This window comes from Callorhinchus milii, unplaced genomic scaffold (genome assembly GCF_018977255.1).
Source record: "Callorhinchus milii isolate IMCB2004 unplaced genomic scaffold, IMCB_Cmil_1.0 Scaffold1, whole genome shotgun sequence".
NCBI lineage: Eukaryota > Metazoa > Chordata > Chondrichthyes > Chimaeriformes > Callorhinchidae > Callorhinchus > Callorhinchus milii.
In genome coordinates this window covers 83905193-83922522 of record NW_024704742.1, presented here as the reverse complement: position 1 = coordinate 83922522, position 17330 = coordinate 83905193, and the positions used below count along the sequence as shown (strand labels likewise).

The 17330-nt window shown below is 40.5% G+C and overlaps 1 protein-coding gene across 1 annotated transcript; it reads left to right on the top strand.

The window, feature by feature from the left end:
* Positions 1-10013: 10013 nt before the first annotated feature.
* On the top strand, positions 10014-15479 carry mlana (melan-A). The gene is made up of 4 exons (XM_007906535.2): positions 10014-10103; positions 12603-12699; positions 14156-14272; positions 15242-15479. Exons 1-4 carry the CDS (start codon positions 10030-10032, stop codon positions 15308-15310), a joined length of 357 nt encoding a protein of 118 aa, XP_007904726.2. The 5' UTR covers positions 10014-10029; the 3' UTR covers positions 15311-15479.
* Positions 15480-17330: the final 1851 nt, after the last annotated feature.

The following is a 17330-nucleotide window of genomic DNA, read 5'->3' as shown; positions in this document are numbered from 1 at the left end:
ACATAGCCCAATGTAAACAAGGGGAAAGGAGAGGAAAATATTACATCAGAAAACCTGAAAAAGTGTTTTGCCAAATACCTTAAACTGCAACAGAAGATAGGTGGGCAAAAGGGAACATTCATTTGGCTATCCCGTATGAAGGGCACTATATAAATGCAAGTTGTTGTTGTGTTACTGCATGTGTCAGACACCTGGCTGACCCAAAACAAATAGCATTCAGAACGCTGAACTATAACCAAAGGGTTTTTTCCGCAAGAAACAGAGCAACTGAACCACAAAAAACTAGCCCAGTATTTCATGTAGGTCTGTTATATATATGAGTGATTACTTCCTCAATGAATAATCACGTGTGTGCATGCATCTGAATACAACTGTACAGAGACTGTCAAGCAAAGACACTACTTGCAAAGAAGGGTTAAATGTATGGCAACTGGTTGGGTTGAGAATGTTAAAGCTAGAAATGCAATGAATCTGGTTGACTCTGGTTCCTGTTTTTCTTGTTAGAGCTGGACACAGATACAGAGAGAGAGACAGACAAACACAGACATTGACTTAATTTTTCTTGCGTGACTACAACAAAAATAAACTTGTATTCTACCACTGCTTAAACACTCCCCTGGTGTGGGAATGAAATTCTCCCCCTCCCTCCCAAATATAGCTAAGGCTAAACTAAATAAAAACGATATCAAATTTTTTTTCACAAGGAACTGCAAAACTGAACAAAAAAAAGACCAGCCCAGTAGTAGGAAAAATATCTCATGTACATCAATCAGTATCTATAAGAATAATGACTTTGTCAATGAGTAATCACGTGTGTGCATGTAGAGTTTAAATAGTAAAATTGACTTAAAATGAAGCTCTTATTTCATTGACTAAATTCTAAAATTCTGTATATCGTGAAGTTTTCAATTTACATTTCTTCAGTTATTTGCCCTCTACCCCCACACTATTAATATAAATAAAAAGATTGGATGCCACAATGCCTTTTAGTATGAGGATCTGGTTTCACACCTACCTACAAATGAATGGGTGAAAGTTTCCTTTTCGCTTACTATAAGTATGAGTCTGATACTCATATACTGAGACCTTCTCAATCCAATTCCAAGTGAATGTGAGCGCACTACACAAAATTGTAAGTATGAGAAATAGGAAAGATATCCTGTTACCACAGAAGTGCTTTAGAGTCTGTGACAAGGGCATATTATTGGTTCAGGAAGAAATGTATTCTGCATTTGATCCAGTCACGTATGATGAGGGCAATGCTTAATCCTGGTTTTGGATCCCCCCAAAAATTGTTCCATTCCCAAACTGCAACAACAACAACAAGTTACACTTGTATAGCACCCATCACGTCAGAAAGACATCCCAGGGCGCTGGACAGTCAGGGGTTTTTGGACCCGAGTTGGGAGTTGGGGTCAGGACGGGTGGAGGGCAGTGGGGTGGGGGAGGGAGGGTGGCTGAAGGCACAGTCGAAGAGGAAGGTCTTTAGACAGGAATCAAAGGAGGCAAGGTCAGGACGGGTGGAGGGCAGTGGGGTGGGGGAGGGAAGGTGGCTGAAGGCACAGTCGAAGAGGAAGGTCTTTAGACAGGAATCAAAGGAGGCAAGGTAGGGGTTGAGGCATAAGGATTGCGGAATAGAGTTCCAGAGCGTGGGGGCAGAGACGCTGAATGCCCGACCGTCAATCGTGAGGCGGGAAGTGTGAGGAAGCTGAAGCAGGCCGGTGTCTGCCGAGTGGAGGGAGTGGACAGGCTGATATGGGGTTAGGAGGTTGGAGAGATAGGGGGAGCAAGACCATGAAGTGCTTTGAAGGTGAGAACTCAACATCTAATCTTGAGCACAAATATTCAAAACACAATTAAAACTACTGTATAAAGCAAACAGAGTTGTCGGTCAAAATCAGTAGCTTAAAAGCATTGAAATTTTTCCGCACTGAATTTTCCTAGAAGCCACATATAATAATAATAATAATCCTTGCATTTGATACAGTGCTTTTCACGTATTCTAGACGTCTCAAAGCGCTTCACAGAATATACTGTAAAGTAAATTGACTGTATATTTGTGGGAGAAACACGGCAGCCAATTGTGCACAGCAGTGTCCCACCAACAGACAAATGTAATTGTTTTGTTTTGTCTTGAGGGATTATTATTAGGTGTGTGGAGTAAGGAAACTTGTCCAAGGTTTCACCCTGCCGGGAATCGAACCCAGGTCTCTTGCTTGCAAGGTGAGTTCTCTAACCACTGAGCTACAAGACTCTACATATTCCGAGTCACAGGACATGAAAAGAAATCTGGAGTTGAGAATAAAGGAACAAAAAAGTGAAGATTTTTACCATTATATTCAATTTCTTTGAAGGGATTAACAGCGCTAGGCATTTCAAATTAAACTTCTACCAAATCATGTGGCTCAATAATTTACATTGTTAGAGTGAATTTTGAAGGTTCTTAGGAAAGCTACTGATAGAATTGCCCCCAACTGGAAATTGGCTCAGTTATAGTTGAAATTCAGTTTGCAAAATGTTGAGCTTTTTCCAGATGAGTCATGGAAACAAAGATAAGATAGTGGGGAAGATGGAGTGATGAACATACAGTAAAACTCGCATAAGTCTGACCTGTATAAATTATGATCGCCTAAGACGTGTGTCTGCCCAATTCCCGTTGAATTTCCTCTTCAATCCACTTAAATGTATCCGCACTAATCTTATTAATAATCCTGCAACTGAGAAAGGAAAGAGTGTCACCAGATCACGTGGAGAGCGAGGGGGGATGGTAAGCATGCCTGATCGTGTGGTGAGCGAAGGCTATAAGAGCAGTACTGTACTCACTTGCCTGACACCCAACTCTATCTCTCTGCCTCCACCCTTGATTCCAGGACAATTGACGCCCTGACAGACTGTCTGTCTGATATCAAGTCCTGGATGAGAGCCAACTTTCTACAGCTGAATGTCAGCAAGACCGAGGCCCTCCTGATTGGCTCTCACCAGCACCTCCGCACCTCAGGCACTGGCAACATCAGGATCCACGGAATCACATTCCATCTCACCAATCCAGTCAGGAACCTAGGCATCCTGTTCAACCCTCAACCACCATCCACAAGCTGCAGATCATCCAGAACTCTGCAACTCATGTCCTCTCCTGCACCAGGCTCCATGACTCCATCACCCCCACCATCGCCCGGCTCCACTGGCTCTCCATCCCTCAGAGGATAGAATTCAAAATCCTCATCGTCACTTTCAAGGCCCTCCATGGCCTTGCCCCCTCCTACATCTCTGACCCACTAACTCCCTATCAACCTGCCCGCTCCCTCCGTTCAGCAGGCTCCGGCCTGCTCCATGTCTCCAGCCCGACCCCCCCAACCATCGGCGGTCGGGCTTTCAGCCTCTCTGCCCCCACCCTCTGGAAATCATCACACAATCCCTTCGCCTTGCTCCCTCCCTTGCCTCCTTCAAGGCACGACTCAAGACCCTCCTTTTCGACCGTGCCTTCAGCCGCCCTCCCACCTCTCTGACTTCCCTCATCCCAACCCTGCCCTCCCACGCTCGGGTCCTGATCCCCCGACTGTTCAGCACCTTGGGATGTCCTCCCGATGTGAAAGGCGCTTTACAAATGTAATTTTGTTGTTGTTTTTGTCTGCTCTCAGGTTTCCTCCAACTGACAGCTGTGTAAAGTATAAGGCTACAAGTATCTCCCTTGATAACTGAGACACTTAAGTGGACTTTTAACATCCCCCTTTAACTCTTAAATAATTCACACATTTGTATCCATCTCCCACTGCAAGAAAAATACAATAAAATTAGGGAAGGAAATAGGAACATTCAAATAAAACATTTGTAGATAATAAAACAACAAAAACAACAACTTGCATATGTATATATATATAATATATGAGATGAGGAGGCGCTGATGAAAGTCAATCAGGAGAGCCTCATTCTTGTTGTCCTGACAGAATGTCTGTCAGACATCAAGTCCTAGATGAGAGCTAATTTTCTTCAGTTAAATGTCAAAAAGACCGAGGTGCTGACAGCATCATCATCCATGGTTGCACACTCCATCTTACTAAGGCAGTCCGGATACTCGGGGTCTTTTTTGACCCTCAACTATCCTTTCTACCCCAAATCTGTGCCATGATCCGCTCTGCTTTCCCCCACCTCTGCAACATCGCCCGGCTCCGCCTCACATTGCAGGCCGCCAAAGCCCTCATACATGCTTTTATTACATCGAAGCTCGACTATTCAAACTCCTTGCTTACCGGCCCCCCCAACTCCTCCCTCCATAGGCTACAGATCATCCAGAACTCTGCAGCCCGTGTCCTCTCCTGCACCAGGCTCCGTGATCCTATCATCCCTATCTACACCCAACTCCATTGGCTTCCTATCACACAGAGGATACAGTTCAAAGCCCTCCATGGGCTCCCCGCTACCTCTGTGACCTCCTAACCCCCTAATATCCTGCCCGCTCCCTCCGCTAATTGTATTTAAATCACATCAGTCCTTGCCATGCTGCATTGGCTCCCAATTACCGAACGGATCGACTTCAAGATCCTCTCATGCGTTTTCATATCACTTCATGTCCTCGCACCTCTCTACTATCCAATTTGCTAACCCACCACGCCACCACCCTGCCTCTGCTTGGCCAGCTCCGGCATCCTGTTCGTCCCTCGCCCCCTCCGTCCTCCCCGATCCGGACTCCCAGCACGGGTCCGAAACTTTGATTGTCCAGTGCCTTGGGACATCCTCCTGACATGAAAGGCGTTATACAAATGTAATTTTGTTGTTGTTGTTGTACATTCCAGGCTCTCACTCATTCGGCTTTCCCTTATCACCCACCTTTTCCAATATATCTTCCTGCCCCCTCCCCCACACAGCCAAGACCCTCACCCACAGTTTCATTACATCAAGACTTGATTATTCCAATGCCCTGCTTGATGCACTCCCCAGGTTCTTCACGACTCAAGCTGCATATTATCCTGCAGTCCCTGGCCTCTCCTAAACCAGGCTTTATGAGCCAACCACACCCACCATCACTGAACACCATTGGCTCCCCATCCCGCAGTGGATCAAGTTAAAGATCCTGGTCTTCACATTCAAATCCCTCCACGGCCTTGCCCTATCCCACTTCTGAGACCTCCTGTAACCCGACTGTTCCAACTGTGCCCTCCACTCAGCAAACACTGGCCTGCTTCATATCCTCAGCCCAATCCACCCAATCATTTCAGCCAATCTGTCCCCACTGTCTATAACTCCATCTCGTAGATTCTCTGACTCACCCCCTCCCTTCGTGTCTTTGAAGTTTGCCTTAAGACCAATCTTTCCGACAGCATTTTGGGTCATCTTTTTTCCACCTCCCCACCCCACTCTCCTCATTTCTCTATCCCAGGCTCAGGCTCCCAGTCAGCTATGGAGATGTGTTTAAGACGTTCTCCTGGTGTCCTCCTGACTACATAAATGATAAATGTAAAAATATTGTTGTAAAAAGTTTAGCAATTGTTTTAATATCTTCTCCCCACCTCCTCCAATATTTCTCTAATTGACCAATGCACCAATAAATAAAATTGCATGGAAAGAACATCGTTGGAAAGCAAACACTGAAGATATCAGCCTCTTGCAACAGCAACCTGAACTATTTGAGGTTGAAGAGAGAATAGGAAGTCACTGTGAAACTGTGCTGCAATACTAAAATGTCAAATCTTCTCAATGCTGACAAAAGCAAGAATGCTGGATGTTGATTTCACAATGTTCTCATTTCCCCTTATAATACTTCTTGTGGTTGTGTTTGGTTAGCTGACTGCAGTACATTTGTGTAGTTTGGAACTCGTCTTTCAGAAATATGTTTCCCCAACAACAATTTTTTTAAATTGTAACTTACTTTTTCAAATTCCCCTTTTTCAAATTCCTCATTTATTTTGCTCCCAAGTTGTAAATTTCACCACATAAAAGTGCCACACACACACTGCCTCCACCACTAGTACACTCACCTACTCTAAACTCTGTGCACCTATCACTTCAGGCTTCCATAGGCTTCACTGACTCCCTATCACAGAACAGATTAGCTTCAAGATCCTCAAACTGGTCTACAAATCCCTTCATACCCTGGCATATCCTTACCTCTCTGACCTGCTTACTCCTAACACCACAAACCGCTGCCTTCGCTTGGCTGGCTCCAGCCTCCTGCTTGATCCCCACTCCACCATCAGCGGGCATACTTTCAGTCACTACACCCCAAAACTTTGGAACCTTCTTCAATCCCTCTGCCCTGCCTCCTCCTTTCCCATTTTCAGATCAAGCCCGAAGACCTTCCTCTTCGGCCTTACTTACACTCATCTCTCTCAGGCTCAGCTACTGTTCGTGTCCTACATGAACGGTGCTTGTTGTTGTTATCAGATTGGCAAATTATCCTCCTATCTGGAAGCATATCTTCTGTATCACAAATTTCTAACCACTGAGCTACAGGACTCCACGGAGTGATAAGGACTCCACTGAACTTCCACACGTTTCCAAAGTTACTCAATTATGTAGCATTTACAGTGTCCAGAATTTGGCAAATTCTGAGAGGTTTCAAAGATGTGATTAAGTTCTGTGTCAAATGCAAGGATTATTATGAAAAAATGTGAACACTAGCAGTAGTGTGTGAAGGAGTGAAGTTCTGATTACATTAAGATTTTTATATTGGTGTATGATAGCGATTCAAAATATAAATCATTACAAAATAGCTGAGGCAGCTAAGATCCCACATAGCCTACTTTATACTAAGCAGAAAAATATAAACTGCCAAGTACTGGACCAATATTGCAGTCTTTGCAAAAATTAGGTACAAAATGGAGAGTATATAAAAACTCCTCAACTATCCAGGACCTTGGGACCTCCTCCTGATGTGAAAGACACTACAAATGTAATTCGTTGTTGTTGAGAGAAAAGAAGTCTACAGGGCATAAATTTGGCCAATATTTGATTCCCGTTTACTGTTAATTTCAACAGTAAAAAAATATAAATCATAAAACTGGATACAACTGGAGTTTAAGGTGCTTCCAAATTAAGACTGAATTGAAAGCAAGACCACAATATTCATATTACAAATGGGTTCTGACACTCGTGCATGAGCATCAAACTTGTCATTTGTACTTTGGATCTAAATATCTCCATGATAATGGTTAATATCTTCCCACGCAGATAAGAACATTGAATACAATAATTTGTTTCCAAAGTCCAATTTGAAAGTGAAAGACTAGATTGCTTCATTTACTAATGAATGGGGGCGGGGAAGTGGGGAAACCTACGTCCTGATAAACTTTAGGTCAATGTACCCTGTTCTAAAAACATCTTTTTATATAATAATAATATTAATTCATATAGCATTTGATACAGCAGCTATAATATCCAGCATCTCAAAGAGCTTCACGGGAAAGTTGCTGTTTAGTGCAAGTGACTGGGTATTTGTAGACACACATGCTAATCAATATGTGTACAACAATAGCTTATGAACAGCCATGAAGGGAGTGACCAATTTATCTGCAGGAATGTTGGTCAGGACACCAGGAAATACCCTTCTCTTTTCCAACAGTATCATTGGATGTTAAACTGAGGTCCTGTCTGCCTGTTCAGATGAATGTTAAAAATCCCATGGCACTATTCAAAAAGAGAAGGGAGTTTTTCCTGGTGTCCTAGCCACCAATTCCCCCCAAAATTGGGAACTCATTCCATAGCTGTTTGTGGGACATTGCTATGTCACCCATACTAAACTCTGCACGGCCATCATCCCGATCCTCATTAGGTTCCACTAGCTCCCTATCTGCTATAAGCTCAATTTTAAGGTGCCACTCTCACCTACACACCCTAGCCTGTCATTATCCCTCCGATCTTCTGCGCTACTCCTTCATTCGCCCCCTTCACTCAACTAATTTGACTGTGGAGTCCTGTAGCTCAGTGGTTAGAGCACTCGCTTTGCAAGTGATAGACCTGAGTTCAATTCCAGGCAGAGGGCGAAACCTTGGGCAAGTTTCCTTACTCCACACGCCTAATAATAATCCCTCCAAAAACCAAAAACAATAATAAATTGGTCATTTTTAATCTACGACTGTTTGTGGGACATTGCTGTGCGCAATTGGCTGCCGCGTTCGCCCACAAATATACAGTCAATTCACTTTACAGTGTGTTCTGTGAAGCGCTTTGGGACGTCCTCCCGACGTGAAAAGCGCTATATCAAATGCAAGGATTATTATTATTATTATTATTATATAATTTGGGTTTGTTGCCCATCCCAGCCCTCTCTGTACCTTCCTATGGAACTCCCTCTCTTTATCTCTCCATCTTACATCTTGTCATTCTGTCTTAAGTCTGACTTCAAAATCTTTTCAAAAAGTTTACATTTGCCTGCCTCCCACCCCTTCTTTGTTGCTCAAGTATCCAAAACCTTGTAAAGAGACTTCATCTTACATTAAGAGCACTATATAAAACCAAATTGTGGTTGACCCTCTTATAGCAAATCAAATGGCAATTGAGACAGTCACATGCAGAAAATTGCAACAGAAAAGCGCTGTTTGAACTTCAATCTTATGTCTATCTGGCATCACTTGGAAGAAGCAGAAGACTGAATCTAAAGAGACCATGCGGAAGGTTTTCTTAAATTAACTGCTGGTTAGCTGCGTTTTTCACGCCAATTAGAACTAATGAATGTCTGGGAGTCATGGACTCCATCTCGTGATAGTCATGAGAATTCAGCTCACCGAAAAAACACACACACAAAAAAGCTCTGAGTAATTCCAATGCACTTCACCATTGCTACCAAACATCAGGGCCAGCTCCAAACGTTGGTAAGTGATTGCTGCTCATTATTGGTTCAAGCAAATTAGTTTAGTAAGATTTACTTTTACTTTTAATTCAATAAAATAATTGTACTGTGTACAAAATAATGTTTGCAGCTGTTTTATGAGTGGGTGATTCCAAATGTTATATAAATGTAATAGGCATTTTATTACTTTTAATTTAAAATAATAACTTGTGGGCATACAATTAACTGAGTGCTGTTGTAATGTTCACAGCAATAATATTATTTACATTTAGACTATGTAGCATCTTTCACATCAGGAGGAGATCTGAAAGTGTTTAATACTGCTTGCTGGGTGCTAGATCTGGGGGTGGGAGCTGAAGAGGATGGGGAAGCAAAGATGACTGAAAAAGTGCTTAAACAGGTACAACTTGAGACGGATCTTGAATGAGGTGAGAGAGGGTTGCGAGATGGAGGGACTTTGGGATGGATCTCCAGAAAGCAGGGGCAGAATAACTGAAAGCCTGTTAGCTAACGATAGGACAGGTGGGATGGGGGACATAAAGCAGGCTACTGTTTGCTGAGTGGGCAGGTCAGTAGGGTTGAAGGAGGTTGAGGAGGTAGGATGGGTGAGATCATGGACGGATTTATCGATGAAAATGTGAATCTTGAATTCAATCCGTTGGGGGATGGGAAGTCAATGCAGCTAAGCGAGGATGAGGTTAATAAGCTTACAGTGCCTGAGCGGGAGAGGACACAGGCTATAGAGTTCTCAATAGTCTTCAGCCTGTGTAGGCAACAGCTGAGTAGCCCGGCGAGCAGCAAGTTTGCATAATCAAGCCAGAATATGCTGAATGCATGGATTAGAGTCTCTGGGGCCCAAGGGGAGAGGTAGTAGAAAAAGCAGACAATGAAGGTGAGGAAAAGTTGGTGAGGAAAAGAGCGGGTAACAGCACGGATGTGGAATAGATAGCCAGATTAATGTTGGAAGAAATTTTAGTTAAAAAAAATTAAAAATTGGTCACTCAATCCACGACTGTTTGTGGGATACTGCTGTGGGTAATTGGCTGCTGCGTTTCGCCCACAAAATATTCAGTCAATTCACTTTACAGTATATTCTGTGAAGTGCTTTGAAACCTCTCGAAGACGTGATAAGGCACTATATTAAATGTAAGGATAATTAGTATTTTCATTAACGTGAAATGTAACGTGTTTGTGCGTTTCTTGCTCTGTCACCCCCCACCCTAGTTAACTGATACTAAACTGCAAAAATGCCAAAACAAGATTTCACTCTGCAAGGAGTTTTTGGTCTTGGAAGAGATGGCCCTTACCTCAGAGCAGAAGAGTAAGTATTTGGACATAAATGTATACATAACACTTCCCTTCCCTCCTCTAATCGAGCATTAAACTGTGTTGCTCTAAATTTAATGAAGATTATAACAGTGGTTGCTTAGACATGGTCATCATTATCCATTCACCATTTTAATAATCCTCTAAACTTGGTTTAAATATCAAGCGGTGCAACGCTCAACTAAAATCTGATTTTGTTTATTTGCATGTCAAAGCGAACTCTCAAACCTTTTTAACACTGGAAACTTGGGAGGATATACTGTTCTTTGTCAAAGAGAATGCATATTTAGATTTTTTTAAAAATCCTATCTATTGCTTTTATATAACTTTACCTCGATTCTAAATGCAAATTAAAAACTATTGGTACTAGAAGTAACTCAAGCAAATATGGTATTAAATCCAGTGGGGTGAAATCACAGCACTTTGTTGCAAAACAGCTCATGTTTTGTCTTTGATTTGAAGCCTGGTATGTAGAACTGAAAAAACAGGGTAAGTATTGAATGAGACCCCCTACAAGCTCATCTTGAAATCTCTCCTGTTCATGTATACATGATGATCCAGACTCATAGATTCAGTGTAAGGTGATCATACCAACTTAAAGCAGCCAATATCTGTCAGAGTTCTCTAAAGTTATGCACCTGGAATCATCACTGGTAAATAAATGAAGGTCATTACAGACAAATTGTAGGTGCTGCATAATGGAAGTAAAAATAAGAGACACATTTTCTCTAATGGATGGCATAGAAATTGCCATTGGGATTGAGCATTGAAGGAGACCTATGACGTTAGTCCAATTGTTACTCATCATGTCCAAAGAAGGGAAGCCAGGAATAAACACAGAAGCTGGGCTACAGTGCCAAATCAGTTTAGTTCAGAAGCTGTACATTGCTCTGCTAAAGTTGACCTTAAATTTTGCTTGCAATTCTAGTAATTGTGACAAATGGAGCTGCCCAGGCCATAAAAGAAAGAGTCAAGCTCTAATCCCAGAATGTCATTAGTGACTTTGACCAGGGCTGTTTCCGTGCTGTGGGCAGCAGGATAAGAGGGCACAGGTTAAGGATTGTGATGGTCAATTTTAGCTCAGACACCACAGAATATTTATTTACACTGAGGTTAATGAACAACTGGAATAGTTTACTGGGAATGATGGTTGTAGCCATAACACAGCTTGATCCTCTAATGGGATGACAGTAGTGTTGATTGAGATCAAATGGGCATCCAATTTTCTCTTGTGATCTTGTGACCAATCCATAAATTAGACTAGAGGTGGAAAGTACACTGGTCACAAGTGAAATTATCTCAACAGCAACATAGCTTCAAGCCATTCTAACCACTTTGACTGTATTCAGCACTCCATTTATAAGCATTTGTGGTAGAAGCCAATAGAGGTTTGTTCATTGCATGTTGTCCTATTTTGCATCTGCTTAACCAGTCAACTGGAGGTAATGGGATAAAAATCTCCAGAGTCTGTCTGCACCCCAGGCTATAACACGGTTACCAAACAATTTCAATAATGATTTTACTCAGGAATTAATCTGGAGTTGTTGATTAAATATTCACAAACAAATATACATAGCCACTGGATAGAAAAACATGTGAAGCACTTTGAGATATGTTGACATAATAAACGCTACATCAATTACATATTATCTATTATTAAAGAGTTTTTAATCTTTTTGAGGGGAAGGGTAGAAATCTTTGATATTCTGTTACAGAAAGTGCCCTTGTTAGTGCACTTGTCCTGACAAGAGACCTATTTTAAATTATATTTTGAATTAATTATACTCCGCAGTTGCCAAATTGCAGGCAACTTATATAATTTCATATGAGTGAATATGCCTTAAAATTGTAAGCTAAACTTCAAATAGCTGATTAGGAAATATGAATTACTAGAGATAACATAACATCGTGGACAGACTCATGCTGGTATGCTGAATATCCTTAAATTGAAGCACATGAAAACTGGTTTATCTCTTCTGGGTAAATTAATGTTTCAGGTCTGAATATGTCTCCACCATACACACACACACTTGCATGACCAGAGAAGAGCAAAAAAAAATTGGTTACTTCAATCCACGACTGTTTGTGGGACACTGCTGTGCTCAATTGGCTGCCGCATTTCGCCCACAAATAGTAAATTCACTTTACAGTATATTCTGTGAAGCGCTTTGAGATGTCTAGAAGATATGAAAAGCGCTATCTCAAATGCAAGGATTATTTATCTATCTCTGAATCCTTGTTACGAGATTCTCAGTTAAATTATTCCTTTTCCGTGACTTGTTTAGCAAGCTTGAGTATTGTCTCATTGAATTCATTATCAGCAGGGGAGCGTTCTCAATCAGTATGAGGCTCCAGTCATTCCTTGAATAAGTGGCTGGAAATTCAGGGTCCATTCGATTGGATTCAGTAATTGGGATGCTTACACTCTGAGATAAATATGGATGAAGTTCAAGATTAATACATTTAAATTATTGTTGACCTTTTTCTTTTGCAGGGCTATTGGCATTGGTCTTCTTGTTCTAATCCTTGCAATTCTGCTGATAATCGGATGCTGGTACTACAAAAGACGTAATGGATATATGATGCTTCAGGTAATATATGTTTTATATTACATTTGATACTACAGTCGAGTATCTGTTCTGTTTGACTAAAAGCAGCTGCGGATTCTGTTCAAGAATGTGCAAAAGAGCCTAGTGCATTCTTTCTATCACTGGACAGAAATGACTAATTTCTTCATTTTACCCATATTTCCCTGATCCTTTCCACAACTTCCAGGACAGTAAAACTTACCTGCTTCATTCTTTTCCCTCTGAAAACTCTAGGCTTATCATCTTTTAACTACTTCTAGACTCTTCTGACATTTCATGTTTAATTGCAACTCTTTCAAACCTTGATGGTACGCAGCCTTTTGACTATGGCTTCAATAAAAATAATTGCAAGGAGGTGGTATTTACAGTGCTCAGGGCCCTGCTGGTGACCCCGTCATTTATAAACTTGCTGTTTGATGTCCCTATACAGCTTCCCTATCTGTGTGAATGGTCACAAAATTGCAGTGCATTACTTCTATTGTTGCTCTCCAGTGAAATACATCAAGGCCTATTTTAAGGACATGGGGATGGAAAACAACTTGCATTTATATAGGACCCTTCACCCAGGGTAGCATCCCGGATAGCTTGATATTATTCATACAGCAAATAGGCTCTAAAACTATGGAACCCATTTCTTACATAGGTCCTATTATTATTGGTTATTATTTTCTTCTTTGTGACCTGCAATTGTCATGTAACGGGTCCAAAACAAATCAGAAATTATAAACATACATCTAGGCCTTATTGGTGACCATTTGATGGTTCATAGCTCTCTGGCATGTAGCAGAGGGGTTTTCTTTGGCCCATTTGTGACATCCAGATCCAACCAGTGAGATGAAATTGTGGTAAATGGGGAAAGCGGCTGGTTAAACTCCAGCAGTACCCCAACATAACTAACACTTTCTGGAATTAGTTAAGATGAGTGTTTCCCTCCAAGGATAGAGTCTGCAATCCATTTCCGCACAACAGAAATTACCATGTATAAAACTGTCTGGTTTCATACAAGCACGTTGATGAATTTCCCTGTGTGTAAGGCACCTGGCCCTAGATAAAAAACCTTCTCACCCCCCAGGTTGGTAAAACCGTTATCCATTGTTAAAATGAATTACTTACTCAAAAAGATAACTAGCCTTAATCACTGATCTGTGCAAAGTTAGTTACTCATCTGGGACAGTGGCAGCACTGTGTTTTTAGGTAGTAATACCATTACCAAGTGTGAAACTCAACCAGAATGACTTAAAAAATGTCCTGAGCTGAGACCATAACATTTAAATAGCATGAGCTTCATGGACCAAATGTCCTCCTTTTGTGCTAATTTCTATAACTTAAGTTTTGCTGCCTTTGTAGATCCAGCTACTGTAAAGTGGCACCAATTATGCTTCTGTAATCCAAGGTGGAAAACACACACAGGGAAGAATTTAAATTGCAATATGTTCTCAGGTGAAACGTTTGTTTGCAGAACCAACTCATGTCGGACAATGCCATCAGATCGTTGGTGGTACCCAGCAACCACAATCAAGAAGCAACCACTCTGGAACCCAAAGCCCTTCTGAATGAGTACACTGATCTGAATCTGGTAAATTGGTAACTTTTCTTTCCAATTCACCTGATGAATGAATTTATATTCTTCCACAGAAACTATTTACTTTATAATGAAGTCTAAAATGGGGTATTCTCAAACATCGTGCAAAAAGGCAAATTTGTTGACAAAAATTCACAAAAAAAATTGAGACTTTGAATCCCAGTAAATGCAATTTTGTAGCAGGTGATTTACTTTTTGACCTTTCGTCAGACATGGGAGTCTTTTCTCACACTTCTTTTGCAAATTCTTCAGTGAATTTGTTGGCAAATCCTGCAACTTCATTTACAAATCAGAAGTCACTTTTAGTGCAGAAATCAGGTTTACAAATCACTTGTGCAAAATAAACTGTGCATTTTCTAGGGACATTGCAAATCGATAATATTATGCACAATATGAGAAATGGTACACTTTATCCTGCCAGAGGAGACTCCTTTCACGATCTTGTGAATATGCAGTACGTGGTTACAAATAATTGGAGTCTACTAATCATATTCTATGAAGGAAGTTTTGTATGGATTCTCAAGAGAATTAAAATCATTCTATCAGCGATGGATGGGTTGTAAGCATGTACTGTGCTTAATCTGCAGGATTCTTTCAAAATCTGAGATGAGTGAAAAACCTTTTATCACAAAAGAGAAACATGCCTCCCTCACGTTTTAAGTCTTTTCATATGTCCAGCTCACATATTTATCAGTTAAATCAGTTGTATGGTATTATTATAATACATTGTAACAACTTAAGTAGTCGTGTTTTATAAATGGTTTAGTCATGTATGTATGAGTTTAGCTGTGCAATAGTTTCCATTATTGTTTTGCATTAATAATCTACTTGCCAAATCCTACATTTATGCTAATTAACAATGGCTATACATCAATTGCAAAAGACAACATTTAACCTAGCAGTATAACAAATTGATTTAGTCTCTGATCATTTAATTTACAATTTAATTTCTTCTCTTAACAGACTCCAGATGCCCCTCCTGCTTATGAGAAAAATACTCCAGAACTATTGCCTCCACCATACTCACCTTAAATTGTCAATGGGCACTAATCCAACACAGCCTTCATTACAATTTTAAGTGTCCTACAGCTTAATAGTAGATATATTATTGTTAAACAATATTCTCGACTCTTCCCACGCCACTCTACATCTGTGTATGCTAAAATAAACCTAAATCAAGTAAATGTTTTACTGATTTGCACATTACTTAGTCTATGGTGACTTTCGACAATGGGATTTGTTAACATACTTCATTGCAGACAAGGGTACCAAGAAGGCTGACTTTTACGAAAATTTTGCAAATTTTATGAAACTTCAGCGAATTCCAGCTCTGAATTAATGTGCTTACTCACAAACTAGGAACAAAAGTGATAGATATAGCATTATTAAACTAAGTGGCAACCAATAGTTTCCTCGAACCTGGTTAACTAGATAGAAAATACAAAGTTGAGGACCGTTTTGTATTGTTAATGCAAATTATCCATTGATTATGGGTGACATCTCAGCAAGTTTGCTTTGCTTTATTATATTACATTGTCGCTGACGTTGAGTGGACAATCAAGGCCATCCTTTCTCTTCAAATAAAATGGTTTAACAGATCATTTAAACTGTCGAGATTTTACTGGAAATTATGGAGAAATTGACTGGAGTACAGCAATAGTTTTAGTTGTACTTAAGTCAGTTTTTTTTAAAAAAATTGTGAATGGGATGCATGCTAACATATTAAATCTAGAAGCAAAGCCTTCACTTGAATTCCCCTGCTGAACATCTTAATTTATACATCCAAGTCCAATATCCAGTAAACATCTAGGTCTCACACACTGTAGTATGACATTGACATGCATCTACAATTGTCTTCTACTTGTTGCATTCAGAAGTCTTTCTGCGCTAGGGTGAATTAAATTAGTTTGGCATCAACCAGCAGAAGTCACAAGCCCTAGGTACAAGAGGGAAATCAAATCAAAGCAAGCCTGAAAATAATTGGGTTGTACAGTGCATTTGAGGTTGATTTCTATCTGGAAATCAGATTCATCAAGCACCAAATATTGGGATGAAAGTTCCTAACAGTTCTAGGTGAAATTATCTTGAGAAGTCTCCACCAAGTTCCAAGTCACCGTGAGCTCACCAACAAAACGTTCCCAATTTGGCATCTCATAAATGACTGGAATCAAATGAAACAATTTACTAGAGAGCAGTAGGAGGTGCACTTCTGAGTGAAGAAACATTATTACAACAAAGGTTGCTGAGTTGTATCAGACGACAGAAGAGCAAACAAAACCAACTGCAAAACCAAAACTGCTTGAACTAAAATAGTGAGAGAAAATTGTGTTTATGACAGCACAGCAGAAAACAATTGTCAGCTTTCAAATGTAGATGTTCCTTTTTTTAAAATAAGACACTAGGATGTCTTGATCACCTGTAATCCTTTCCTTTGGGTTAGTTACATAATAATTACTATTATTCCCTTGGTATGTAAACTTGCATATGGTTAGCACAACCCGCAAATCAGACTTTGTTACTTTATGATTAGCTGCAGAAAGTATACATCTATTCAGCATTTGTCTCCAGTGGTGCCAAGATAAGAAAAGTAGCGAGAATATAGCCGAGCAGCAAACTGTCTGTGTCAGAACAGTACCTTCAGAGTTGATCCACTGCAATTTATTATAATATGATCCTTGCATTTGAAATAGTGCTTTATCACTTCGAGATGTCACAAATCGCTTCACAGAATATACTGTAAAGTGAATTGATTATATATATTGTGGGTGAAAGGCGGCAGCCAATTGCGCACAGCAGTGTCCCACAAACAGTTGTGGATTGAGTGACCAAATTATTATTATTTTTATTTATGAAGGGTTTATTTCCCCCAGAAAAGCAATCCGCCAATCAACTTACAAACAAGTTCTTACTTACTGCTAGGTAAACATAGGTGTATAAAGGAAACGTGCCTAATGATTTGCCCTGCTTGGGAATCAAACCCAGGTCCTTTCGCTTGCGAGGAAAATGAGCTATATTATTTACAAGGTTCAATCAATGAATACACAATTTTTAT

What these genes read in the sequence shown, in the direction of transcription:
- mlana (XM_007906535.2), top strand. Translation starts at nt 10,030, where the DNA reads ATGCCAAAACAAGATTTCACTCTGCAAGGAGTTTTTGGTCTTGGAAGA. An exon ending in CCTTACCTCAGAGCAGAAGA is followed by an intron (nt 10,104 to 12,602) that starts GTAAGTATTTGG and finishes TTTCTTTTGCAG; the next exon opens with GGCTATTGGCATTGGTCTTC. An exon ending in AGTACACTGATCTGAATCTG is followed by an intron (nt 14,273 to 15,241) that starts GTAAATTGGTAA and finishes TTCTCTTAACAG; the next exon opens with ACTCCAGATGCCCCTCCTGC.